Source organism: Salminus brasiliensis, chromosome 11 (assembly GCF_030463535.1).
Source record: "Salminus brasiliensis chromosome 11, fSalBra1.hap2, whole genome shotgun sequence".
NCBI classification, from domain to species: Eukaryota; Metazoa; Chordata; class Actinopteri; order Characiformes; family Bryconidae; genus Salminus; species Salminus brasiliensis.
This window is the reverse complement of record NC_132888.1, coordinates 256375-283352: the sequence shown is the minus strand read 5'-3', so window position 1 is coordinate 283352 and position 26978 is coordinate 256375. Positions and strand designations below refer to the sequence as shown.

The 26978-nt window shown below is 47.6% G+C and overlaps 1 protein-coding gene across 1 annotated transcript; it reads left to right on the top strand.

Annotated features, from left to right (window-relative positions):
• On the top strand, positions 1-25443 carry pde4ca (phosphodiesterase 4C, cAMP-specific a). Its single transcript, XM_072690898.1, has 16 exons — positions 1-291; positions 15283-15474; positions 15867-15908; positions 17491-17527; positions 18123-18196; positions 18368-18411; positions 18519-18631; positions 19818-19911; positions 20229-20395; positions 21921-22019; positions 22119-22283; positions 23566-23665; positions 23757-23911; positions 23997-24119; positions 24293-24475; positions 24942-25443. The coding sequence occupies exons 1-16, from the start codon at positions 53-55 to the stop codon at positions 25356-25358; spliced, it is 2244 nt and encodes a 747-aa protein (XP_072546999.1). The 5' UTR covers positions 1-52; the 3' UTR covers positions 25359-25443.
• Positions 25444-26978: the final 1535 nt, after the last annotated feature.

Here is a 26978-nt window from a genome sequence, read left to right as displayed (position 1 = left end):
GGCAGGCAGGTGAAGCTTTTAGAGAGTTTATACCCTGGAGATCAGTGAAGCGATGAGTGAAATACTGTTCGAAAGCTCAGAGGAGGAGAAGGGCAGTGGCAGGCCGTCCCACCTCCAGCTCAAACCCAGCTCCAGCACCTCTACAGGAAACTCTCCAGCTGGATCCCCAAAAATGTCTCCTCGCGATTCTCCTCGGATTTCCCCTCGCAACTCCCCACTGCTCTTCAGAAAGCTCCGCATCAACCGCAGCATCACTCCACAGAGGCGCTTCACACTGGCACACACACCCAGGTACACTATTCACACTGGCACACACAGGTACACTATTCACACTGGCACACACACCCAGGTACACTATTCACACTGGCACACACAGGTACACTATTCACACTGGCACACACACCCAGGTACACTATTCACACTGGCACACACAGGTACACTATTCACACTGGCACACACACCCAGGTACACTATTCACACTGACACACACAGGTACACTATTCACACTGGCACACACACCCAGGTACACTATTCACACTGGCACACACAGGTACACTATTCACACTGGCACACACACCCAGGTACACTATTCACACTGGCACACACAGGTACACTATTCACACTGGCACACACACCCAGGTACACTATTCACACTGGCACACACACCCAGGTACACTATTTACACTGGCACACACACACAGGTACACTATTCACACTGGCACACACACACAGGTACACTATTCACACTGGCACACACACACAGGCACACTATTCACACTGGCACACACACACAGGCACACTATTCACACTGGAACATTGAATATGGCACCTTTGGTATTTGGAGTTTGGTGATGGAGGTTAGGCTGTTGCTATTGGAGGTTTGGTGCTTCATTGGTGGAGGTCACACGGTTGCTATTGGTGGAGATTTGGTGCTTGGGTTGGAGATCTAGCTGTTTTTACTCGAAGTTTGGTGTTGGAGTTGAGGCTGTTGGAGGTGTAGAGCTTGGAGTTGGAGTTTAGGCTGTTGGGAGTGTGGAGCTTGGAGTTGGAGTTTAGGCTGTTGGAGGTGTGGAGCTTGGTGTTGGTTTTGGGCTGTTGGAGGTGTAGAGCTTGGTGTTGGTATTGGGCTGTTGGAGGTGTAAAGCTTGGAGTTGGAGTTTAGGCTGTTGGAGGTGTAGAGCTTGGTGTTGGTTTTGGGCTGTTGGAGGTGTAGAGCTTGGTGTTGGTATTGGGCTGTTGGAGGTGTAAAGCTTGGAGTTGGAGTTTAGGCTGTTGGAGGTGTAGAGCTTGGTGTTGCTGGTTGGGCTGTTGGAGGTGTAGAGCTTGGTGTTGCTGGCTGGGCTGTTGGAGGTGTAGAGCTTGGTGTTGGTATTGGGCTGTTGGAGGTGTAGAGCTTGGAGTTGGAGTTTAGGCTGTTGGAGGTGTAGAGCTTGGTGTTGCTGGCTGGGCTGTTGGAGGTGTAGAGCTTGGTGTTGGTATTGGGCTGTTGGAGGTGTAAAGCTTGGAGTTGGAGTTTAGGCTGTTGGAGGTGTAGAGCTTGGTGTTGCTGGTTGGGCTGTTGGAGGTGTAAAGCTTGGAGTTGGAGTTTAGGCTGTTGGAGGTGTAGAGCTTGGTGTTGCTGGTTGGGCTGTTGGAGGTGTAGAGCTTGGTGTTGCTGGCTGGGCTGTTGGAGGTGTAGAGCTTGGTGTTGGTATTGGGCTGTTGGAGGTGTAAAGCTTGGAGTTGGAGTTTAGGCTGTTGGAGGTGTAGAGCTTGGTGTTGCTGGTTGGGCTGTTGGAGGTGTAAAGCTTGGAGTTGGAGTTTAGGCTGTTGGAGGTGTAGAGCTTGGTGTTGCTGGTTGGGCTGTTGGAGGTGTAGAGCTTGGTGTTGCTGGCTGGGCTGCTGGAGGTGTAGAGCTTGGTGTTGGTATTGGGCTGTTGGAGGTGTAAAGCTTGGAGTTGGAGTTTAGGCTGTTGGAGGTGTAGAGCTTGGTGTTGCTGGTTGGGCTGTTGGAGGTGTAGAGCTTGGAGTTGGAGTTTAGGCTGTTGGAGGTGTGGAGCTTTGTGTTGCTGGTTGGGCTGTTGGAGGTGTAGAGCTTGGTGTTGCTGGCTGGGCTGTTGGAGGTGTAGAGCTTGGTGTTGGTATTGGGCTGTTGGAGGTGTAAAGCTTGGAGTTGGAGTTTAGGCTGTTGGAGGTGTAGAGCTTGGTGTTGCTGGCTGGGCTGTTGGAGGTGTAGAGCTTGGTGTTGGAGTTTAGGCTGTTGGAGTTGGTGGTTTGGTGGTAGATTGTTCGGGTGGTGGTTTGGTGGTGGGGAGGTGGAGGTTAGGCTTCTGTGTATGGAGGTTTGGTTGTTGACAGTTTTCCTCTTTATATCATGCAACTGTTGATGACCTCAGTTTAAGGCTGCTGTACGGAGCAGCAGAGCCGGGCGTCAGCGCCAGCGGCATCTACGTAACAGAATATCACAAGATATCTGCTTGGTAGGCATTTGCACACTATCAAATTTTCTATCAATGATAAAACTGCTCACCAAATCCTATATTAAAGGAGGTGGGTTTTGTGCAGTTTTGGGAACCATCAATAGACCTCTTTGTTCTGTAAGGTCTTTGACCCTGCAGGCTTCACTGTCAGCACATCTTCTCAAGGTTCAAACAGACTCTTATCTTTTTGCATGTAGCAGAACTGTGTTGACCAGGAGGAGGTTCACACCGCTTCACATCACCACTGTGCCTCACATCTCAGCCTTGTTCTACATGTGAGTGTTTCTGAGTTAAATATTATCACAATGATCACAGCAGCACACAGCAGCCCAATGAACAGTGAGATCTTACCTGGTCCTGGTTCTGGTCCTGGTTCTGGTCCTGGTTCTGGTTCTGGTCCTGGTCCTGGTCCTGGTCCTGGTTCTGGTCCTGGTCCTGGTTCTGGTTCTGGTCCTGGTCCTGGTCCTGGTTCTAGTTCTGGTCCTGGTCCTGGTCCTGGTCCTGGTCCTTTCTGCCACATAAACACAAACTCTATTGGATCTTTACAGGAAACCAGGACAGTGTCGTTCTTAGGGAAACGGGACGGTTGCACAGCTTGAGTGGTTCTGGGCTGTTACTATGTGCTTGCTATTGTCTCTCAGGTAGTTGCTATAGTTTTACAGTGTGTTTGCTAGGGTGATGCAAGTGGTTGCTATGGTATCCTAGGTGGTTGCTAGATGACTGCTATGTCTTGCTAGGTGGTTACAGTGGTATCCTAGGCATTGCTAAGTGGATACTAGGTCGTTGATGTGGTTTTGGTAAGTTGTTGCTTGCTAAGTTGTATGTGGTTGCTGTTGTAGTTTTGCTAAGCGGGTGTCATGGTATCCGAGGTGGTTGATATGGTGTTGTAAAGCGGTTGCTAGGTGGTTGCTGTGGTTTTGCTAAGTTGTTGCGTGTATGCCGTTGCTGGGCGGCTGTTGTAGTTTTGCTAAGCGGGTGTCATGGTATCCGAGGTGGTTGCTAGATGGCTGCTATGTCTTGCTAGGTGGTTACAGTGGTATCCCAGGCATTGCTAAGTGGATACTAGGTGGTTGCTGTGGTTGTTGCTTGGTGGACGATATGCCGTTGCTGTAGTGTTGCTAAGCGGGTGTCATGGTATCCGAGGTGGTTGATATGGTGTTGTAAAGTGGTTGCTAGGTGGTTGCTGTGGTTTTGTTAAGTTGTTGCTTGCTAAGTTGTATGCCGTTGCTGGGCGGCTGTTGTAGTGTTGCTAAGCGGGTGTCATGGTATTCATGGTGGTTGATATGGTGCTGTAAAGTGGTTGCAGTGGTTGGTCAAGTGGCTGTTACGCAGTTTGCAGAATCCAATGGGAATGATGTCCATATCTTGAGGAAATCCAAGGAATTACGGAGTACAGTGTGGTAAGGGAACTGTCTGAACCTGGAGTATAAACATCTGAAACATCTTCAGATGAACAGAAAAGGCAGGTTATGGTAGTAAATCTACGTCACGAGCTCATGTGATCTAAACAGAAGAGCTGCTCTGTTTCACGGCCGTTCATGTAGCAGAAGCTTCAGCCAGCCTGGCTGCTTCACTCTGAGCTGTCCATATGATGGAAACTTCGTCCAGCCAGACCCCTGCACTGTGTAAATAGTGGAAGTCTGGACAGGTCAGAGCTGAAGAGGGAACAAACGTCTTAGGCGCTGAAGATTCCTCTGTGGAAAGAATGTCAATGATTTAGCACAAAAAACGCCTGAGTTACGCCCTTAAAGATGAATCATAGCAGGAAGGAGGAAGAACGGAAAGGATTAAACAAACCGAACCTCCCGTATCTCAGCGAGAGGCCCTTCAGATTCCCCGGCTCCAGCAAATGATCTGCTGCTAACGTCTTGGAGCCAGATACCACAGGACACCTTCAGAGGCCTTGTGGAGTCCATGCCTCGACAGGTCTCCCTGAAGGCCTCTGAAGGTGTCCTGTGGTATCTGGCTCCAAGACATTAGCAGCAGATCATTTACAGTCCTGTAAGTTATGAGGTGGGCGGAACCTCCATGAGCATCACTGAGAGCCTTGGGTGTCCCAGACCCTGCCACCAGTTCACCTGTTGTCCTTCCTTGGAGCGCTTTTGGTAGGTACTGACCACTGTAAGACCTGCCTGATGTTCTGGTGGAGACGTTCTGACCTAGTCATTATCTAGAACATCACAGTTTGGTTCTCGTCAAAGTGTTTCAGATTCTTACGCTTGTCCATTTTTCCTGCTTCATCACCTTCATCATCTTCAGTGGTTTTAATGTTATGGCTGATTGAGGGAAGTAAGCTTGTTACGTGTCAGAAGGGTTTAGCTCTTTTTCCACTGAAGACGTCATTCGATTGGTGGATCAGTTGACGTCGCAGCAGTTGAGCACTACATGTGCATATGGTGTGTGTGTGTGTGTGTGTGTGTGTGTGTGTTATCATGCTGCTGTTCCCTCGCTGTGTCTGCTGGACTGAACACTAACAGTGTCGTTATTTAGCTGCAGGCTGGAGCTGCCACCTCATTTAAAAGCAGGTCAATTCCATGTGCAGATCGATCGTCATTCCTCACACAGAAACACATCCAGCAGGAGAACCAAACCAGCACAGGAACCCTAAACTCCAGCAGGAGAACCAAACCAGCACAGGAACCCTAAACTCCAGCAGGAGAACCAAACCAGCACAGGAACCCTAAACTCCAGCAGGAGAAACAAACCAGCTACAAGAACCCTAAACTCCAGCAGGATAAACAAACCAGCTACAAGAACCCTAAACTCCAGCAGGAGAACCAAACCAGCACAGGAACCCTAAACTCCAGCAGGAGAACCAAACCAGCTACAAGAACCCTAAACTCCAGCAGGAGAAACAAACCAGCTACAAGAACCCTAAACTCCAGCAGGAGAACCAAACCAGCACAGGAACCCTAAACTCCAGCAGGAGAACCAAACCAGCTATAAGAACCCTAAACTCCAGCAGGAGAAACAAACCAGCTACAAGAACCCTAAACTCCAGCAGGAGAACCAAACCAGCTACAAGAACCCTAAACTCCAGCAGGAGAAACAAACCAGCTACAAGAACCCTAAACTCAAACAGGAGAAAAAAACTGGCTACAAGAACCCTAAACTCCAGCTACAAGAACCCTAAACTCCAGCAGGAGAAACAAACCGGCTACAAGAACCCTAAACTCCAGCAGGAGAAACAAACCAGCACAGGAACCCTAAACTCCAGCAGGAGAAACAAACCGGCTACAAGAACCCTAAACTCCAGCTACAGGAATCCTAAACTCCAGCTACTAGAACCCTAAACTCCAGCAGGAGAACCAAACCAGCACATGAACCCTAAACTCCAGCAGGAGAACCAAACCAGCACAGGAACCCTAAACTCCAGCAGGAGAAACAAACCGGCTACAAGAACCCTAAACTCCAGCTACAGGAATCCTAAACTCCAGCTACTAGAACCCTAAACTCCAGCAGGAGAACCAAACCAGCACAGGAACCCTAAACTCCAGCTACAGGAACCTTAAACTCCAGCTACAGGAACCCTAAACTCCAGCTACTAGAACCCTAAACTCCAGCTACAAGAACCCTAAACTCCACCTACAGGAATTCCATCTATAATAGAACTCTGAGAATTCTCCATCTACAGGACCTCTAAACCCTATTCACAAGAACACTTCACTTCATCCACAGTAGAACTCTGAGAGTTCTGACAGGAACCCTAAACTCCATCTTTCAAAATCCCAAATTCATTTATAGCAGAACATCAACAAGAACCCGTAACCCCATCCACAGTAGAACCTTAAGTTCAAAACTGATGCTCTCAATCTCTCACACACACAATCTCTCTCTCTCTCTCTCTCTCTCTCTCTCTCTCTCACACACACACACACACACACACACACACACAATCTCTCTCTCTCTCTCTCTCACACACACACACACACAATCTCTCTCTCTCTCTCTCTCTCTCTCTCACACACACACACACACACACACACACACACACACAATCTCTCTCTCTCTCTCACACACACAAAATCTCTCTCTCTCTCTCTCTCTCTCTCACACACACACACACACACACACAATCTCTCTCTCTCTCTCTCTCTCTCTCACACACACACACACACACAATCTCTCTCTCTCTCTCTCTCTCTCTCTCTCTCTCTCTCTCTCTCTCTCTCTCTCTGTCCCTCTCTCTCTCTCTGTCCCTCTCTCTCCCAGGCTGAGAGTAGCTTCAGTGTTTGGGATCAGAGTGGGGAAGCCGGAGTGTGTGGTAGGAGTGTGTGGTAGGAGTGTGTGAGAGGACGCTGGATTCTGCCTTTTCGTTCTTTTCTGGAAAACTAAAGACTGACCCGAGCAGACGGAGCTGGAGCTCTGGAGGTGGTGTTGGAGGGGTGTAGTTGGTGACAGTGACTGAAGTTTGAGCTGAACTGTGAAAGTTAGACTCTCAGCTGGTTCTGTCCCGGTGTCTGAGCCCCTGTAGTGACTGTCCGGTCCCGGCGGAGTGACTGTCGTGGGTACAGTGGGTTGTGGTGGACTGTAAGCGCATGCCTGTGAGTTCTGTTCTATTGGTTAATCGGTTTTGGTCCACTATCGGTCAGACAGTAAGACTTTGGCAGCGGATGGAGGCTCCTGCCCAGTGCTGGACTCGTGCTTGACGTTGGCTTTGGCATAATGTGGGTTTGGGACAGTCAGGAGACGTCAGTGGAGGTGAGGCTTTCAGCTGTGCTGGGTTTCTGAAATCCTCCTCCTTCACATTTTAAATTGGAACAGTTCAGACAGAAGCGCCGACCCTCCACCATGAACAAAGATTCCCGCTTCCCCAGGAAGACCATGCAGGTCAGCTACTCCACGCGGAGACACTCGTGCATTGGGTACGTATCACCCCTACTTACGCTCACCCAGCTCCCACCCCTACCCTGAACCCAGCCTGCTCGGCCTCTGAACACTGGACTGGAAGTACTGGAAGCTTATACCCCTTCAATTAGCACAGAGGCTATGAGGCTAACGCAGATGAAGTACTGGAAGCTTGTAATTAAGAGCTACAGGTACTGTGTGTGGAGTGGCTGTGTGTGGTGTGGTGGTTTAGGGGGTCGCTGGTGTGGGAGGTGAGAAGTGCTGTCCAGGTGGATTCTACCTTTTCATTGTTCCTCAAACGTGCTGGGTGATGTAATGGAGTGCAGGCGTACGCAAATGATGACATCATGTGGTTAGGATTATAAATAAGGGACTGTATTGGGTTACAGTTACAGACAAAAACAAGCCTCAGCAGATGTCTGCCAGCACTACACCAGTACTCCTAAACCCAGAACCCAGGTCCAAAGACACAGATCTACAATCGGTTAAAGGAGGAAGAAAGGGGACGGAGACTCCAGCTGTGTAAGAGCAGAGCAGTGGGGGGGTTAACGGGACTGTGGCTGCAGTGATGGAGATCTCCGTAAATCTCTCCTTGAGTTGCAGCTCTGGTCAGTGGTCAGTGAGAAGGTCACCGGGTTATTTCCACAGCTGGGAGCCTCCGTTCAATGCAAATACAGTGGCAGTGGAATCGTGCGCTTGTTCGGCCCAGCCTGCGGTCAGTGTTATTCGTCAGTGGTTCTAATGTTATGGCTGGTGCAGAAGTACAGTAACTGGAAGCACAGGGATGAGCTTCAGATTAAAAGCAGTAAACTGGAGCAGAGTACTGAAGTAAAATTCTCTCTTTGTTGAATTATATGTAAGTATGTGACCAGTCAGGTAATCTGAAAGTAATGAAAAGTAATCAGGTACATTACTGTAACACTGAAGTACCAGCCCTGCAGCTCGTCACACCGCTGGAGCCCTGCTGCTGCTGAGAGCAGTCAGGACGCTCTAACCTGTTTAACCAGAGACACGCACAGAGGCAGCGGACATGAGCATCCCCACAGTGTGTTAGTGCACAGCAGAGTGTGTGTGTGTGTGTGTGTGTGTGTGTGTGTGTGTGTGTGTGTGGCTGTTGTGTGTGTGTGTGTGTGTGTGTGTGTGTGGCTGTTGTGTGTGCCGGAAAGCTAGAGGCTGAGAATCAATTGATCAGAAAGAGTCAGATGAACACACACACTAAAACACACACACACACACACACACACACATACACTAAAACACACACACACACACACACACACACACATACACTAAAACACATCATTGGTATGTGACCTCACTACAGCCTGTAGGTGGTCTGTTTAAAGACAAGCGCCACAGTAGAATTCCACAGTAAAGGGCAGTCTGTAAAGTTCTGGACCACAGTAAGAGGGCTTGTAGGTTCTGGACCACAGTATGGGGAGTTGTAAAGTTCTGGGCCATAGTAAGGGGAGTTGTAAAGTTCTGGGCTACAGTAAGGGGGTTGTAAAGTTCTGGGCTGCAGTAAGGGGAGTTGTAAAGTTCTGGGCCATAGTAAGGGGAGTTGTAAAGTTCTGGGCTACAGTAAGGGGGTTGTAAAGTTCTGGGCTACAGTAAGGGGGTTGTAAAGTTCTGGGCTACAGTAAGGGGGTTGTAAAGTTCTGGACCGCAGTAAGGGGAGTTGTAAAGTTCTGGGCCACAGTAAGGGGAGTTGTAAAGTTCTGGGCCGCAGTAAGGGGAGTTGTAAAGTTCTTGGCTACAGTAAGGGGAGTTGTAAAGTTCTGGGCTGCAGTAAGGGGAGTTGTAAAGTTCTTGGCTACAGTAAAGGGAGTTGTAAAGTTCTGGGCTACAGTATGGGGAGTTATAAAGTTCTGGACCACAGTAAGAGGATTTATAAAGTTCTGGACCACAGTAAGAGGAGGTGTAAAGTTCTGGACCACAGTAAGGGGAGTTGTAAAGTTCTGGGCCACAGTAAGGGGAGTTGTAAAGTTCTGGGCCACAGTAAGGGGAGTTGTAAAGTTCTTGGCTACAGTATGGGGAGTTGTAAAGTTCTGGACCACAGTAAGAGGATTTGTAAAGTTCTGGGCCACAGTAAGGGGAGTTGTTAAGTTCTGGGCCACAGTAAGGGGAGTTGTTAAGTTCTGGGCAGCAGTAAGGGGAGTTGTAAAGTTCTGGGCAGCAGTAAGGGGAGTTGTAAAGTTCTGGGCAGCAGTAAGGGGAGTTGTAAAGTTCTGGGCCACAGTAAGGGGAGTTGTAAAGTTCTGGGCTACAGTAAGGGGAGTAAAGTTCTGGGCTGCAGTAAGGGGAGTTGTAAAGTTCTGGGCCGCAGTAAGGGGAGTTGTAAAGTTCTGGACCACAGTAAGGGGAGTTGTAAAGTTCTGGGCCACAGTAAGGGGAGTTGTAAAGTTCTGGGCCGCAGTAAGGGGAGTTGTAAAGTTCTTGGCTACAGTAAGGGGAGTTGTAAAGTTCTGGGCTGCAGTAAGGGGAGTTGTAAAGTTCTTGGCTACAGTAAAGGGAGTTGTAAAGTTCTGGGCTACAGTATGGGGAGTTGCAAAGTTCTGGACCACAGTAAGAGGATTTGTAAAGTTCTGGACCACAGTAAGAGGAGGTGTAAAGTTCTGGACCACAGTAAGGGGAGTTGTAAAGTTCTGGGCCACAGTAAGGGGAGTTGTTAAGTTCTGGGCCACAGTAAGGGGAGTTGTTAAGTTCTGGGCAGCAGTAAGGGGAGTTGTAAAGTTCTGGGCAGCAGTAAGGGGAGTTGTAAAGTTCTGGGCCACAGTAAGGGGAGTTGTAAAGTTCTGGGCTACAGTAAGGGGAGTAAAGTTCTGGGCTGCAGTAAGGGGAGTTGTAAAGTTCTGGGCCACAGTAAGGGGAGTTGTAAAGTTCTGGGCTACAGTAAGGGGGTTGTAAAGTTCTGGGCTGCAGTAAGGGGAGTTGTAAAGTTCTGGACCACAGTAAGGGGAGTTGTAAAGTTCTGGACCACAGTATGGGGAGTTGTAAAGTTCTGGGCTACAGTAAGGGGGTTGTAAAGTTCTGGGCTACAGTAAGGGGGTTGTAAAGTTCTGGGCTGCAGTAAGGGGAGTTGTAAAGTTCTGGACCACAGTATGGGGAGTTGTAAAGTTCTGGGCTACAGTAAGGGAGTTGTAAAGTTCTGGGCCACAGTAAGGGGAGTTGTTAAGTTCTGGGCTACAGTAAGGGGAGTTGTTAAGTTCTGGGCTACAGTAAGGGGAGTAAAGTTCTTGGCTACAGTATGGGGAGTTGTAAAGTTCTGGACCACAGTATGGGGAGTTGTTAAGTTCTGGGCCACAGTAAGGGGAGTTGTAAAGTTCTGGGCCACAGTAAGGGGAGTTGTAAAGTTCTGGGCCACAGTAAGGGGAGTTGTAAAGTTCTGGGCTACAGTAAGGGGAGTTGTAAAGTTCTGGGCTACAGTAAGGGGAGTTGTAAAGTTTTGGGCTACAGTAAGAGGGTTGTAAAGTTCTGGGCTACAGTAAGGGGAGTTGTAAAGTTCTGGGCTGCAGTAAGGGGAGTTCTGGGCTACAGTAAGGGGAGTTGTAAAGTTCTGGGCTACAGTAAGGGGAGTTGTTAAGTTCTGGGCTGCAGTAAGGGGGTTGTAAAGTTCTGGACTAAAGTAAGTGGACTCATCAACATTAGTTCTGAGGTACTTCACCACTGTTGTTAAAACTTCCTAGGAGATGCATCTGTTGCTGTAGACTGAAGAGAAGAGGTGAGAGCACACAGCCTTGTGGTACTCCTGTACTGAGCATGTTTTCCTGACATGTAGGTTGGGACCACCAGCAGATGGGACCTGGAACTGACCGCTCTGATAAGATTGTGTTCCAGCTGAAGCTGAGCTGAAGGGCCAAGTTTACCGCATCATCAGTAGACCTGACAGCTCTGTATGTGGACTGCAGGAGGGCTGCGATGGCCTTCTGGTGAGCTGGACCAGACTTTGAAAGACCTTCTTGACTACAGAGGTCAGGTCAACCAGCCTGCAGTCATTTAGTCTTATTAAGTCATTTTTGGGGGACTGGGGTGACGGTTGAGGAACATGTGGGGACAGAGGGATGTTTTGAATTTAGGTCTGGAAAAGCTTTAGTGGTCAGCAGGTTTTTCCCAGAGCTAGGATGAGGAGGAGGGCTGGAGATACACTTTCCACCCTGCAGCAGAGGTCGTTCAGGTCGCTGGTGAGCTGATGATCATTCAGGAGAAGGGAAGTTCTACTCATCTTGTAGTTACTGATCTCCTGGAGGCCTTTCCAAGCTGAGGCTGGGTCTGTAGCAGCAATGTGGCTTTTAGTCGCTTGTCTCCGGCCTGTATTTGGCTTCTGTGTAGAGGATTCTGATTCAGTCCTGAACGCTGATCTACAGAATGTCGTCACAGCCTCAGTGTGGTCAGCTAGTTCGTCTATTGCCTCTTCAGGAAGCTGCTGGGCAGGAGAATCATGTTGCTGGGCTGAATGCAAATAATTATTATTTTTTGTTGGTATTTATAAAAGTATTGTTTATTTTATCTTCGATTCCCTGGCAAGTATCTCACTCCACACCAGTAAGGGTTCCTGGGTAAGACTCCTTACTCTACATGCTCCCACCTGTGGACCATGATTCACCTGTAAGGGCTCTGAACGAGAGCGTCAGGTAAATACTGTAAACATATCTGTATGATACCAAAAGTGCTTCTTCTATGGTATCGCTAAATGTAAAACACTTGTATGTCCATGTTTGCTGTTTTTCACGTTTCTCCATAGTGTGAATCTGTCCGTTGTTCTTTATACTGTATCAGAATGTCATAATGAATGGACCAATGAAAATGCACCAAAATGACTTCCATTAAAAGTTACCCTGTAAAGCTGCTGTTTGGAGATGCAAGGTATTTGTCCAACAGCGATATGTTGTGTTTTGATCTTGCTGGTCAACCAGCACCAGACCAGCGTAGACCAGCATGGGATTCCAGAGGGCTGTACTGCCCCTGGGCAGTGGTGCTCAGCAGATAGAGCTCCGGGCTGTTGATGACAGGGTTGTGGGTTCAATGCCCGGGCTCAGCAAGCCACTGTCGGGCCCTTGCGCAAGGCCCTTTACCCTCTCTGCTCCCCGAGCATTGGCTGCCCACCGCTCCGGGTGTGTGTGCTCACTGTCCACTGTGTGTGCTTCACTGTGTGTGCTTCACTGTGTGTGTGTGTGTGTGTGTGTGTTCACTGCACGGATGGGATTAATGTGGAAGCCAGATTCCATCTGTGTCTAACAGTACTGGTGTGTGTGGTGGTCTTGTCTTATAAAGCCGTGAGCTTCTTCAGGAGTTACAGTGAAGGTCCTGCTGAACGACTGCTTTGGTAGCAGCAGTTTTGCAGCATCTCTCCGTGTCTGTTGAGAGCAACCTCAGTGAAAGTCAGCTGAGGTAACGCAATCACAGGATAACAGTGTCAGTGTCCAGAACCAAAAATAAAGGCCCAGACCCCGTGGTGGTCGATGTGTGGCTGGATGCGCTGATGACGTCAGTGTATGCAGCTCCAAATTTTCAGCATGACTGCTTTAGCCAATCTCTCCTACCACTGCCCATCGATCCCCCAGTCTCTCTCTCTCTCTCTCTGCTCTTCGCTCAAATCTGTTTCCGTGATGCAGGATGACTGATGAGTCCATCAGGCCTGTCCTACTGATGGGGATCCCCTTCATGGTGCGGTTTTGGGGACCCCTGTTGGTTCAATTGAGCTGCTGCTGTTTATTATTTATTTAATATTATCCTGAAGTCTGAAAGGTCCTATGTGGGTTCTGCTGCTGAACCCCAGGGTTCCTTTCGTTCATGATGAGGCAGAACATATGAAGCTACTCATCTGATGATGGTTTCGGGTTGGGGTTGGTTTTGCCTGTAGAGGGCGTAGTGCTATAATCTAACACTGTGAGGAAAGGTCTGAGACTGTAGGACTCCAGTGGGCTGCACTGATCTACTGTAAATCAGACATGACACAAATCTGCACATTTAACAAATGATGACATGGTTACTATAGTTACTGTAGTCGAGTAGACTGTAGTTGTTACTATAGCTGCTGTTTGCTTCTGTAACTGCTGTAGTTACTGTACTTACTGTAGTTACTGTGACTGTTGTTACTAAATAGGCTGTAGTTAATGTGGTTACTGTAGCTGCTGTAGTTACTATAGTTACAGTTATTACTGTTGATGCTGTAACTACGGTAATGGCTGTAGTTACTGTAGTTGTGGCTGTTGCTGTAGCTGCTGTGTTTACTGTGGTCACTGTAGACACTGTGTAGGTGGACAGTGTGAGTGGAGGTAAGGAGGGTGACCTCTGAGCATTCAGACACCCTCATAGACTAAGGACACACCAGTAATGCTGGTGTCCCACTGTCTCAGTGAGTAATACTGATGTCCCACTGTCTCAGTGAGTAATACTGATGTCCCACTGTCTCAGTGAGTAATGCTGGTGTTCCACTGTCTCAGTGAGTAATACTGATGTCCCACTGTCTCAGTGAGTAATGCTGGTGTCCCACTGTCTCAGTGAGTAATGCTGGTGTTCCACTGTCTCAGTGAGTAATGCTGGTGTCCCACTGTCTCAGTGAGTAATACTGATGTCCTACTGTCTCAGTGAGTAATACTGATGTCCCACTGTCTCAGTGAGTAATACTGATGTCCTACTGTCTCAGTGAGTAATACTGATGTCCCACTGTCTCAGTGAGTAATGCTGATGTCCCACTGTCTCAGTGAGTAATACTGATGTCCTACTGTCTCAGTGAGTAATACTGATGTCCCACTGTCTCAGTGAGTAATGCTGGTGTCCCACTGTCTTAGTGAGTAATACTGATGTCCCACTGTCTCAGTGAGTAATGCTGATGTCCCACTGTCTCAGTGAGTAATGCTGATGTCCCAATGTCTCAGTGTTTCTGTACGTGGTTAAGTGAATTCTCATTTTGAGTTTGTTCTGGGGATGAATCTGATGAAGTCCTGGGACACGGTTCTGCTTCATGCTGGTGAGGAACTGAAGGAACTCTGGGGATGATGTTCTCTGTGTTCTCCAGACTGTACTGTGAGCTGTACATCTTTTTACATGATCAGTATAGAACCTCCTTCATTCATAAAGCGGTGTGTGTGTGTGTGTGTGTGTGTGTGTGTGTGTGTGTTTAGCGCTCTCTTGCATCACATCGTCTCTGTTGCTATCTGAAGCTCCTCTGATCTATAAATAGCTCCGAAGCTTGCAGCTCTGCTCTGCTGGAGTTCTGTAGTATGTTCTGCGGTTCTGCTGGGCTAAAAATATCCCCCAGCACGGGGGAACCATGGGTCTGAGCTTTATTTAGCTCTACAGGTACAAACCCTTCCTTCTGTTCATTAATATTAATGGGGGGGGGGTGCTATTCTTGGCCCAGTACCGCTATTTTTACCCCACAGTGCACTGCGTCCACCCATAATTCCCTGCTGCTCCTTTCACACATCCACACTTTCTGTCTTCCCTCTGTTTTTCTTTCTTTAGAGATGAGAGATGTTTTATTGTTTCTACTTTAATGAATAAAACCAGTAATTAAATGTGAATATTAAATGTCCCTGCCAGTCTCTGATCAGCCATAACATTAATACCAATGTCTAATATTGAGTAGGTGCCAAAACAGCTCTGACCCATCAAGGCATGGACTCCACAAGACCTCTGAAGGTGTCCTGCTGTGGCACCAAAAGGGACATTAGCTGCAGATCCTGTAAGTTGTGAGGCTGGTGATGTGCCTTGGCACCAATGGCCGGTTCAGCGTTTGTCCTTTTTTGGAGCGCTTTTGGTCAGGTACTTGAAATGAAGGGGGTCACTAACTTATGCACAGTGTGGCACTGAGCCCAGCTGCACAGCTCTAGAGTGAGATCCAGCTGAATCTGAATGAGATTGTGCTTCTGATTCTCACTGTTTGCTTTACTGAACACAAAAGTGAACCCTTCTACAGCAGATGTGTCGAGGCTCAGGTGTGCTGACCACTCTGTGTTTCTCTGCTCCTCAGCTTTGATGCGGAGAACGGTCTGTGTTTGGGCCGCAGCTCTGTGGACCCCCAGGGTGGTCCAGGGTCTGGGGTGGTTCTGCAGGCCAGCGTTCCCCACAGCCAGCGCCGGGAATCCTTCCTCTACCGCTCCGACTCAGACTTCGACCTCTCGCCCAAAGCCACATCCCGGAACTTGTCCACGGCCAGCGAGCTGTGAGTACTGACCTCAACCTGTGACCTCTGGCCCCTCAGCTCCTGAGTAGGGGTATCCTTCAGCTCGGTGGTCCTCAGGGTTTGACCTTGAGACAGATCTGTCTGGAGGGCTGGAGAACTGGGGATTTTAGTACCAGGATGTGGTTTTACATCAGAAATTGCTAAAAGTCTGCATAGCTATCAAACTGTTTCCATTAAAATTTACATAATTAAAGATTACAGATTACAGATTTGATTAGTTTTATAATTAATTAGAAACAATATCTGACACTACCAATGTACCACCTACAGGACCAAAAAACACTCCACCATCATTACCAGAACCCATTTTCAGTACCAAACAGAACCCGTTTTGTAGTTTGTGGTGAATCGGCTGTTGTTGTGTTTTAAAGGGAGGAGAGTCTGAAGCACTGGGAGGTGAACTGGCTGAGCCGGTGAGGAGGACATTGATGAATAGTGAATGTTGATCCCAGCCTGTCCTGTTGCCTGCTTCCTGCTCCCACACACACCCAAACCCGCAGCCTACAGACATGCCCTATAGTTTACACTATACTACTGTATAGTGAAGCACACACAACACCCTGAACCAGGAGAACAAAGCCTCCAACCAGAGGGGAACAGTTGGTCCAAACTGCAGAAGGAGGGGTGATACCCCTGCAGTCGAACCGCCAAGCAGGAGAAAAGCTGTGATGGTGAAACTGCTAGAACAGTCTGAAAACTGCAGCGACAGCAAAACTCTAACCTCACTAATAGTGAGGGTTTTTCAATCTGGAGGGTCGCTACGGCAACCACAAACACTGCGCCGTTTTCATCCTATGCATCATTTAAGAAAATTTTAATCTGCTAGGGGTTGCCAGATTTTTCTGACGCTTTAGGGTAGTTAGAAAGTGCAATATGTTTGAGGTACTTTCTTAATAATGAAGAAAATAATAAATAACACTTATATTAGAAAATGAAAACAAATCGTCTTATGAGTGAATACTGGGTATATTGTTGAATATCTGGCAACCTAAGAACAGATCAGTGCTTACAGTGAAAGAAGGGACAGAGTGGCGGATCTGATGACACCTCCCCATGACCTCAGCCAGCCTAATATCTTCACTGTTCTAAAAATGACCTTAAATGTCCATAAGTATGCAGACATCCCTTCTAGTGAGTGAGTTCAGCGGCTTTAAGGCTGCTGACATAGGTGTTCAGCCACGGTAGGGTTGTTTGGACTGATGAAACTTCATCTAATTCTTTTGAGATAAATTGGAGTGTCAGAACCAGAATCAGTCAGGGATTCTTCATATGAATCCTGAATCAGTGAAACTTACACAAACATCTGTTTAGAAAAGCTTCATCCCAAACTGTTCAATGCAGTGACTAAAATCAGCATTTATAATCTGATTGCATCCAATTTGTCCAATTTTGTTACCACTTTGAATAGCATAGCAACCACATAGCAGCAGGCTAGCAACTGTTAAACACTGCAGTACCAAGTAGTCAAACAACACAATACACAATACAAAACATCAAACAATTACCTAAGAAAGCACAACAACTTTTTAGCAGTTTTAGAAACAGCATAGCAACCACCTCTGACACCACAGGAACCACCTTAAACTGCATAGCAACAGTCTAGAAACACCCTAACAACCATCAGCCCTGTACAAACCACCAAACAATAACTTAACATCATCCTAGTAACCACCTGGGACACCATAGCAACCGCAGAGCCGCCCTCTGGAACTCAATCCTGGGGAGGATATTTACTTTCTGGACCCAAATTAGTGAGCGAACGGATCACAGGCAGACCGGTTAGTAGAGTGTAACTAATGAGGGAAAGGGACTGATGTTCTGTTTTTGGCACTAACATTAACGTTGAGTCGGGCCTCTCCTCTCCCATCATCAGCCTGAGCCCTCCCTCCACCTGAGCTGCTGCTTTACCTCCACCCTGCTGGTCTGAATTCAGAGACTGACTCTCGTTTGCTGTTACTTCCTCTGCTGAACCTAATTTGTCTTTTCCTTTTTCAGACATGGAGAAGACATGATAGTGACCCCTTTCGCTCAGGTCAGTGTGGAGAACTTAAAAATTCAGAACTTTTGATACATCTTGAGTATCAGGATTATATCTGGAGAAGGACAAACCACATAAAAACGCAGGTGTAAACAAACCCAAGACTCATTCACACCAGATACTAATCCCATCACTCAGACCACTTCAGGAAGAGGGCAACCAAAACCCCTCCCAACACAACACAAGCCCCTCCCAGTACAACCAAAACCCCTCCCAACACAACACAAGCCCCTCCCAGTACAACCAAAACCCCTCCCAACACAACACAAGCCCCTCCCAGTACAACCAAAACCCCTCCCAACACAACACAAGCCCCACCCAGTACAACCAAAACCCCTCCCAACACAACACAAGCCCCACCCAGTACAACCAAAACCCCTCCCAACACAACACAAGCCCCACCCAGTACAACCAAAACCCCTCCCAACACAACACAAGCCCCACCCAGTACAACCCAAACCCTGACGCTGGTTTGGGAGTAAATGTGATTCTTGCTGTTGCTTTAATCTGTTTGATGTTGGATTCAGGTGAAATATAAAGTTTTGTTTTTACATTAATTCCAGACTTTTACTTCGCACTCACTCCGCAGGTTCTGGCCAGTTTGAGGACAGTGAGGAACAACTTTGCCATTCTGACCTGCCAGCAGGACCGGGTATCCGGCAAGTAAGCAGAACCCAGATAATAAATAACCCCGCTCCTTTATTAAAGACTAAATGACTGAAACAGGTGCAGGTGTCTAGCAGCTCTGTGAGTTCAACTCTAACACACTGTCTGAGTGAAGTTCTCCTCAGCTCTGACCATCATCACTCATATCACCCTGATCACTGTCTGCAGGAGAACCTCTGGAGCCCCAGCCATGTGCAAGACCAGCCTGCCAGGTCAGTTAAATCCAGCCACACCACCACAGCAGTAACTACAGGGTAATCTACACGCTTTACTGCAGAGCTAACTGTGTGTGTGTGTGTGTGTGTGTGTGTGTGTGTAGAGGAGCCAGTGCAGAAGCTGGCGGTGGAGACGCTGGAAGAGCTGGACTGGTGTCTGGAACAGCTGGAAACCCTAAAAACTCGGAACTCCGTCAGTCAGATGGCCTCAAACAAGGTATAGAAATATCAGGCAGAGCTTCAGGAGCGGAGTTATCCTGACTGCAGGATCTGATCATGGATACAATAATGATCAAAAGAAGATTTAATAAACATTATATAAATGATCAAGTTTGTGGACACCCCTTCTAATGAATGCATTCAGCTACTTTAAGCTGCACCCATTGCTGACACAGATGTGCACACACAGCTTGTCTAGTCCCTGTAGAGAAGAAGTACTGCCAATAGAATAGGACTCTCTGGAGCAGATCATCATCATGACCCTATTGGCTCCATGCTGCCTAATGCCAGGCGTGGGCTAGAGGGGTATAAAGCCCCCCAGCATTGAGGAGCTGTGGAGCAGTGGAGGAGCTGTGTTCTCTGGAATGATGGTGGAGGAGCTCCATCCAGTACTTTTGGGATGAGTTGTGGATGATGAGGTGGGGTGATGATAATCATCCAACATCCTGACCTCACTAACGGTCTGAATTCAATCAAATCCTCACAGCAATGCTCCTCCTCCAGAATCTAGTAGAAAGTCTTCTTCTCTGGACAGTAGAGACAGTTACTCCAACAGAAGCAGGAGAAACTCTTTAAATACTCTTGTTTTAAGGAGGAACAGTGAATATCAGCCTTCAGGACTGATCTTTCCACACACAGCCAATCAGGAAGCTCTGCCAGCCCTGCCTCTGTTTGAATCTGATTGGCTGTAAGGTGGAGCACATGCTGTGTGTTTACTCGTTAGAGCAGAGAGACCGAGAGAGAAGCACCCAGGAAAACAGAGCTGCAGCGCGAGGGCAGGCTGAGAAGTGTGTGTGTGTGTGTATGTGTGTGTGCGGTGGTGTAGTGCAGAGAGAGGGTACATACAGTGTAGTAGTGCAGTGTGTGTGTGTAGCATTTCTGTTCCGCAATGCCAGACAGCAGAACCAGGAGGAGTGTTGAGGTAAGACACACACACACACACACACACACACAGTACACTACACTACACTACAATCACACACACCTGTATAAAGAATACACACTATAGTACACACTGCTGTCAGGACCAGTGAAAGAATCTGTTCATGTTCATCACTCTGTATCAATGAGTGTGTGTGTGTGTGTGTGTGTGTGTGATTGAGTTACTGCGCTCTGCTGGGTGTAATACTGTAGGTACAGCAGCAGTGTGTGATGAAGTGTATTTGTGTTTATTTGTCCCACAGTTCAAAAGGATGCTGAGCCGGGAGCTCACTCAGCTGTCTGAAACCAGCAGGTCAGGAAACCAGGTGTCCGAGTACATCTCCAGCACGTTCCTCGGTACGATTCACTGAAGGCAGATTTATAGAATGCAGTTCTACTTCCCACAGTCAAAGACTGAGTCTACTGTGAGGCACCATCTGTGTGAATTTACCTGCATGCTGTACGGACTCTGTAATATTCCCCTCACACTTAAAAAGCTCTTGGAGAAAGTTCACCTTCCACAGGTCCGTTTATCCAGACAGCACTAACGCAGGCCTTGCCTTTGAGTGCTTCATCAGGTGTAGAACTGCAATACTAAGAGATCTAGTAGTTCAGTGATCTTCTGTGCTAATGCTCTGCTCCATGTGACTGAAGTTTGTTGTTGTGTTCTACAGAGAAGCAGCATGACCTGGAGCTCATGTCCCTGCCGCCCAAAGAGAAGGAGAAGAAGAAGAGGCCGATGTCCCAAATCAGTGGAGTGAAGAAGCCCAAATCCACACACCGCAGTGTATCTATCCCTCGCTTTGGGGTCAGCACTGACCAGGAGGAACTACTGGCCAAGGTCAGTCTGATTCTCTCCTTCTCTTACTTCATTCCTCAGAGAACTATGAGAAGTGCTCCTGAGTGGACCAGGAACTGCTGGACCTCACAATGATCTTGCCTCTCCTTTGAGAACTCACTGGTCACTTCTTCTACAGAAGCTGGAAGTCTTGGTGTAGTCATGGATGATCAGTTATGGTTCTCAGGTCATGTTGCAGTTCTGACTTGGTCCTGCAGATTCCTCCTGTACAACATCTGGAGAACTCCACCCCTCCTCTCTAGAGAGTCGCCCAGGTGCTCGTTCAGTCTCTCCTCACTTCAAGACTTGACCACTGCAACTCTCTTCTGGCTGGACTCCCTGACTTCTGGCTGGAATCCAGAACACAGCGGGTCGGGTCGTCTTCAGCGTGCCTAAATTCAGCTCCATGTTCAGCTGCTCCTCTGCTGAGTTCTCTCTTCACTGTAACTTCCTGTAGCTGCTGCCCTCATCAGATTCAGACCCTGACTCTGGTCTACAAAGCCAAGACTGGACCAGCCAGCCCCTCCATACTTGATGGCGATGGTCAAAAGCTGATCTGCACCAAGAGCCCTTCCAGCTTCAAGTACGGCTCGGCTCGACCCGCCATCCTTTAAGATCCACGGAAGACGAGCGTCCAGACTTTTTACTGTCCTGCACCGAAGTGGTGGAACGAACTTCTCCTGGGTGTCCGAACAGCCAGTCCAACGCTCACTGTCCTCAAACCCAGACTGAAGACCCTCCTCTTCTGAGAGGACTTGGGTGAAGAGTAGAGTATTATGGTCTCCATATTGACTTGTGTGTTTAGTAGTGTGTAGGATAAGTGGTATCTTTGAGTCTGTATAAACTAGATAAGGGTCTTTTCTGAGTAAACAGTGAAGCTCTTCTGTGCGTCGCTCTGGAGAAGAGAGTCTGTAAAGACCTTTAATGTAAATGTAAGTGTTGGCTCTGACCTCCGGTTCAGTCCTCAGTGATGCCATCCATGTCTAGGAGTCCCAGGAACCATAACGTTCCTCTCTCTCTATGTGGGTAGGATGGTCTTCTCTCCTCCCATTACTCACCATGGGAAACGCTAGCCAGCACAGAATTAGCAGAATTAGCGTTCCACTGGTGTTGCATTAGTGGCAGTTTGAGAAGATGTGGTGTAGGTTCACATGTCTGAGAGGAAGACAATGCTAGCCTTCACCCTCCCAGTGCTGGTAGCATCATGTGATAAAAATAGTCCTAGATAGTGGAGGGACTGGGAATGAGGACACTGAGGGAACAATTAGCAAAAATCAAAAATAAAGAGTTTACTGAAGTTAGTCTTGTATAGACGAATTCATCATTTTGTTGGCTTGCTGTGATCAGCAGTTTCTTCAACAGAGCAATACCTTATCCAAGTACACAACTGGGAGTTCCCAGTCTGTCCTGGGATTTAAACCCACAACCTTGTGGTTGTTGTGTTAAATCTATTACTCCTAGGCTATCTCAAGGCTTTAAAGGGAGCTGAAGGGATTATTAAATAAAATAGTCTGTGTCTCATCTGCAGGAACTAGAAGACATTCATAAATGGGGTGTGGATATTTTCAAGATATCCAAGTACTCAGGGAACCGGCCACTGACGGTCACAATGTACACCATATTCCAGGTGAGTGGACAGAGCTGTTGACATTGCGGTATTGTTGTTTATCACAGCAGGGCACTAATGATTCTTATTGTTTAATCTGCCTTCAACTGACCTCTACAGGAAAGAGACCTACTGAAGACCTTTAAAATTCCCGCCGACACCTTCATTACCTTCATGATGGCGCTGGAGGAGAACTACCGTGCTGATGTTGCGTATCACAACAGTATCCATGCAGCGGATGTGGTCCAGTCCACAAACGTCCTGCTGTCCACTCCAGCACTGGAGGTGCGCTTCCTGTAGTGTATTACAGTCTGTCAGAATGAGCGTGTGGATCATATGATCATTATAGAGCATTATAGAGCGCCCCCTACGCTTCCTGTAGTGTATTACAGTCTGTCAGAATAAGCGTGTGGATCATATGATCATTATAGAGCGCCCCCTACGCTTCCTGTAGTGTATTACAGTCTGTCAGAATGAGCGTGTGGATCATATGAACATTACAGAGCATTATAGAGCGCCCCCTACGCTTCCTGTAGTGTATTACAGTCTGTCAGAATGAGCGTGTGGATCATATGAACATTACAGAGCATTATAGAGCGCCCCCTACGCTTCCTGTAGTGTATTACAGTCTGTCAGAATGAGCGTGTGGATCATATGAACATTACAGAGCATTATAGAGCGCCCCCTACGCTTCCTGTAGTGAATTACAGTCTGTCAGAATGAGCGTGTGGATCATATGAACATTACAGAGCATTATAGAGCGCCCCCTACGCTTCCTGTAGTGTATTACAGTCTGTCAGAATGAGCGTGTGGATCATATAACCATTATAGAGCAGTATAGAGCGCCCCCTACGCTTCCTGTAGTGTATTACAGTCTGTCAGAATGAGCGTGTGGATCATATGATCATTATAGAGCGCCCCCTACGCTTCCTGTAGTGTATTACAGTCTGTCAGAATGAGCGTGTGGATCATATAACCATTATAGAGCAGTATAGAGCGCCCCCTACACTTCCTGTAGTGTATTACAGTCTGTCAGAATGAGCGTGTGGATCATATGTACATTATAGAGCATTATAGAGCACCCCCTACGCTTCCTGTAGTGTATTACAGTCTGTCAGAATGAGCGTGTGGATCATATGGGCATTATAGAGCATTATAGAGCGCCCCCTACGCTTCCTGTAGTGTATTACAGTCTGTCAGAATGAGCGTGTGGATCATATGAACATTACAGAGCATTATAGAGCGCCCCCTACGCTTCCTGTAGTGTATTACAGTCTGTCAGAATGAGCGTGTAGATCATATGAACATTATAGAGCATTATAGAGCGCCCCCTACGCTTCCTGTAGTGTATTACAGTCTGTCAGAATGAGCGTGTGGATCATATGAACATTACAGAGCATTATAGAGCGCCCCCTACGCTTCCTGTAGTGTATTACAGTCTGTCAGAATGAGTTAACACCATATTTGCTTACTTATTCACTAAAGTGCTTTATCTTGGCCCTCTAGTTCAGGGGTAAAACATTTGTGCTGTAACTAAATGTCTGTAATTCAGAAATCTATGTTCTAGGCTGTTTTCACTGATCTCGAGATCTTGGCTGCACTCTTTGCCAGCGCGATCCATGATGTGGACCATCCTGGAGTATCTAATCAGTTTCTAATCAACACAAGTGAGCAGACATTTCTCCACTATTTGAAGACACAGTCACTGAGGTGTTTCATATGTGGGTTGTTTAATCTGTTCCTTACTTCATCCCTTAGATTCAGAGTTGGCTTTGATGTATAACGATGCATCTGTGCTGGAGAACCACCACCTGGCTGTTGGCTTCAAACTCCTGCAGGAAGAAAACTGTGATATTTTCCAGAATCTGAGCAAGAAACAGAGACAGTCGCTGCGTAAAATTGTCATTGACATGGTAAGGAACCAGTACTGGCAGGATTATGCAGAGACAGATCAGCAGGCTCTGTCATTTATGGGATGTTTCCTTTGGTCCATCACAGGTCCTGGCCACAGATATGTCCAAACACATGAACCTGCTAGCAGATCTAAAGACCATGGTAGAAACCAAAAAGGTGACAAGTCTGGGGGTTCTCCTGCTGGACAACTACTCTGATCGCATCCAGGTATTCTTTACTAGTTTGTGTATTTATTTCAGCGAGGCTCTGGAGGAACATTTTGGTCCCCTGACTGGAACTCGCTGTGAGAAGGTGTTCAGGAATCTCTAATAGCCTTGGTTATGGTTTCTAACATGACACGACTCTCTGTGACCAAACAGGTTTTTTGACTGTTTTTAAAGGTCCTCCAGAACATGGTCCACTGTGCTGACCTCAGTAACCCCACCAAGCCTCTGGAGCTCTACCGGCAGTGGACCGATCGCATCATGGTGGAGTTCTTCACCCAGGGTGATCGGGAGAGGGACAGAGGGATGGAGATCAGCCCCATGTGTGACAAACACAACGCCTCCATCGAGAAATCACAGGTCAGTGTCCGGCAGGTTGTCCCAAGCCTAAAAAAGTCATAGTAATAGTAGAGTTTAGTGTTTTAATAAAAATAAAAATAATGAAAAGAAGAAGAAGAAGAAAATGTCTTATTGATATAGTTTCATGACACCTTTATCTCAGATGCAGATTAATGCAAAAATACATATTAATATATATATATACGTATTAATAAAAAGCAGTATGATAAAACATAAGAAAACTAGGGTTCTTCAAGGGTTCTTTGTTTAAATAAATGGTTCTATATGGAACAATGACATCCCCTGTAGATGATTCCTAATAAACAGCCTTAGAGAAAACCACATTTACCATGAGTGCTGGACACAGATGGAATTTGGCCTCCATCCGTACATGGGACCCTGTAGGAACCCTGCTGAGTAAACGGAGAGCTGGTTCTACGTTCTGGCTTGTTCTGTCTTCCTGACGCAGATCTTTGTTTTTTTCCAGGTTGGGTTTATTGACTACATCGTTCACCCTCTGTGGGAGACATGGGCAGACCTGGTCCATCCTGATGCTCAGGATATCCTGGACACTCTGGAGGACAACCGAGAGTTTTACCAGAGCCTGATCCCCCACAGCCCGAATGCCGCTCTGGAGGAGAAGAGCCTGGGTCGGGGGGCCAGCGGGGGGTCCGGGGTCGGGTCCGGCGGAGGTGGAGCTACAGTGGAGAAGTTTCAGATTGTCCTGACGCTGAAGGAGGAGGACGGTGAGACGGACGCGGAGAGTCCAGAGGAAGAAACAGAAAGCTACTGGGCCAGAAATGCTCCTGTCTGGAAGCATGGTCAGCGCTCAGACAGTGAGGATGAGGATGGAGAACTCCACCAGGAAGGGGAACGTGTTCTGTGTCAGCGATCAGGAACGTAACCCTGAAAACCTGGTTCTTAACCTTGATGACTTCTTTTGCTCCTTTTCCAACCTGTCCTCCATCCTGCACTTACACCGGGGTCACCACCCTTACCGGACTGACCACGGCCTCCTGGACTTCCACTGAAGCTTTTCGATCTTTTAGAACCAGTTAGAGGTTCTTGCTCTTAAACCACGATGCTGCGGAGGAGACGGCTGGTGTGGTGTGATCCGGTAATGAAGATGTTAGCGCTGTAATGGTTCCGCAGGCCGAGGTTCTGCTCTCGGTGCAGTTATTTATTTGTTTGTTTGTTAATGAATTTATTTATTTATTTATTGTCTTTAATCCATTATCAGATTATTTCTGTGTGATCTGAGGGCGGACGGCTTTCAGCAGATAAAAGACTTCAAAGTCCGTTCTGAATTTAGAATCTTTAGCTTTTCTACGAATTTGTGTCTGTTTAGAAAATCTGAATTTACAAAGTTAACAAAACACAAAACACTCATTTAAACTTTTATCTTTGATGTTATCCAAACCAAACCATGGCCCAGAACCGAGCACAGAACCGAGGAAGGTGAACCATTACACACACCTAGCCTGTACTACAGAACGCTTCTCCAAGGGCTCTTCAGTAAAGACAAAAGTTCTATAGAACCATGAAACCTACAGAACCATTTGCTATGCATAAGCGGAGCACAGCACTATAAAGAGGCCTCCACCCTGGAGAGCGTTCTCAAAATCCTCCACCCTGGAGAGCGTTCTCAAAATCCTCCACCCTGGAGAGCGTTCTTGAAAACCTCCACCCTGGTTTTGAGTCACTTACAGCACCATGTTGGTGGACCGGAGGCTACGTGTTGAAATATGGGGTACGTGTGGACCAGGCCTGAGTGTCAGCCCAGCCGCCGCACTGCACTGGAGCCGAGCTCTAATGACTGAGAGCTGTTTTAACTCGTTCGCTGGTTTTTGCTCCACCTGTGGTTTTGCACTGCGAAGCTCCAGCAGCCCTGAGAGAGGCCCTGACTGTACAGGACAGACGGTTTAGCGGGACTCAGTGTTTTTATGTGATGTTAATGTGCACTAGACGGTCATTCCTGAAGAAGACACACTGCTGATGAGAAGGGTGCTCTTTGCTCCTGAACAAAAGCCAAGAGTACCGCCCTCAACGTCCCGTAAACCCCTCAGGACACGCACCGAGCGCCTGCTTCTGCACTCACCGCCGTCTTCCGCTGCACTGCTGCTGGGTCTTTTGTGTTTGGTTTTGGTTCCACCTAGTGCACAACACTCGCCATTACCAAGGCCAGAGCTGATCCACCGGACTTAGCCTGGGTTCGGGCAGACGGTGTCTAAAGAACACAGGTTCTTCTGGGTGCTGCAGACTCGGAGAACCGCTGCTGTATTTATTAGCTCAGCTTTGTAGGTTTTAATGCTGTCTGTTTTTATTCTTCCTGCTTCAGGTTCTGTTGATTTAGGCGTAGGTTCTGTTCATTCACGTAGGCGTGTGGCACTTTCTGTGAATGTGGTTCTGTTAAGAAAGGGCTGCAGTCGGAGTAAAGTGCTTATAGCTAGACCCTCATCCAGAACCTGAACAGTTACATATTGTCCTTCAGCAGTTTGGGCGTTTTGCTCGTATTTGAGATTTG

What these genes read in the sequence shown, in the direction of transcription:
- pde4ca (XM_072690898.1), top strand. Translation starts at nt 53, where the DNA reads ATGAGTGAAATACTGTTCGAAAGCTCAGAGGAGGAGAAGGGCAGTGGC. An exon ending in TAGTGACCCCTTTCGCTCAG is followed by an intron (nt 17,528 to 18,122) that starts GTCAGTGTGGAG and finishes CTCACTCCGCAG; the next exon opens with GTTCTGGCCAGTTTGAGGAC. An exon ending in CATCTCCAGCACGTTCCTCG is followed by an intron (nt 19,912 to 20,228) that starts GTACGATTCACT and finishes TGTGTTCTACAG; the next exon opens with AGAAGCAGCATGACCTGGAG.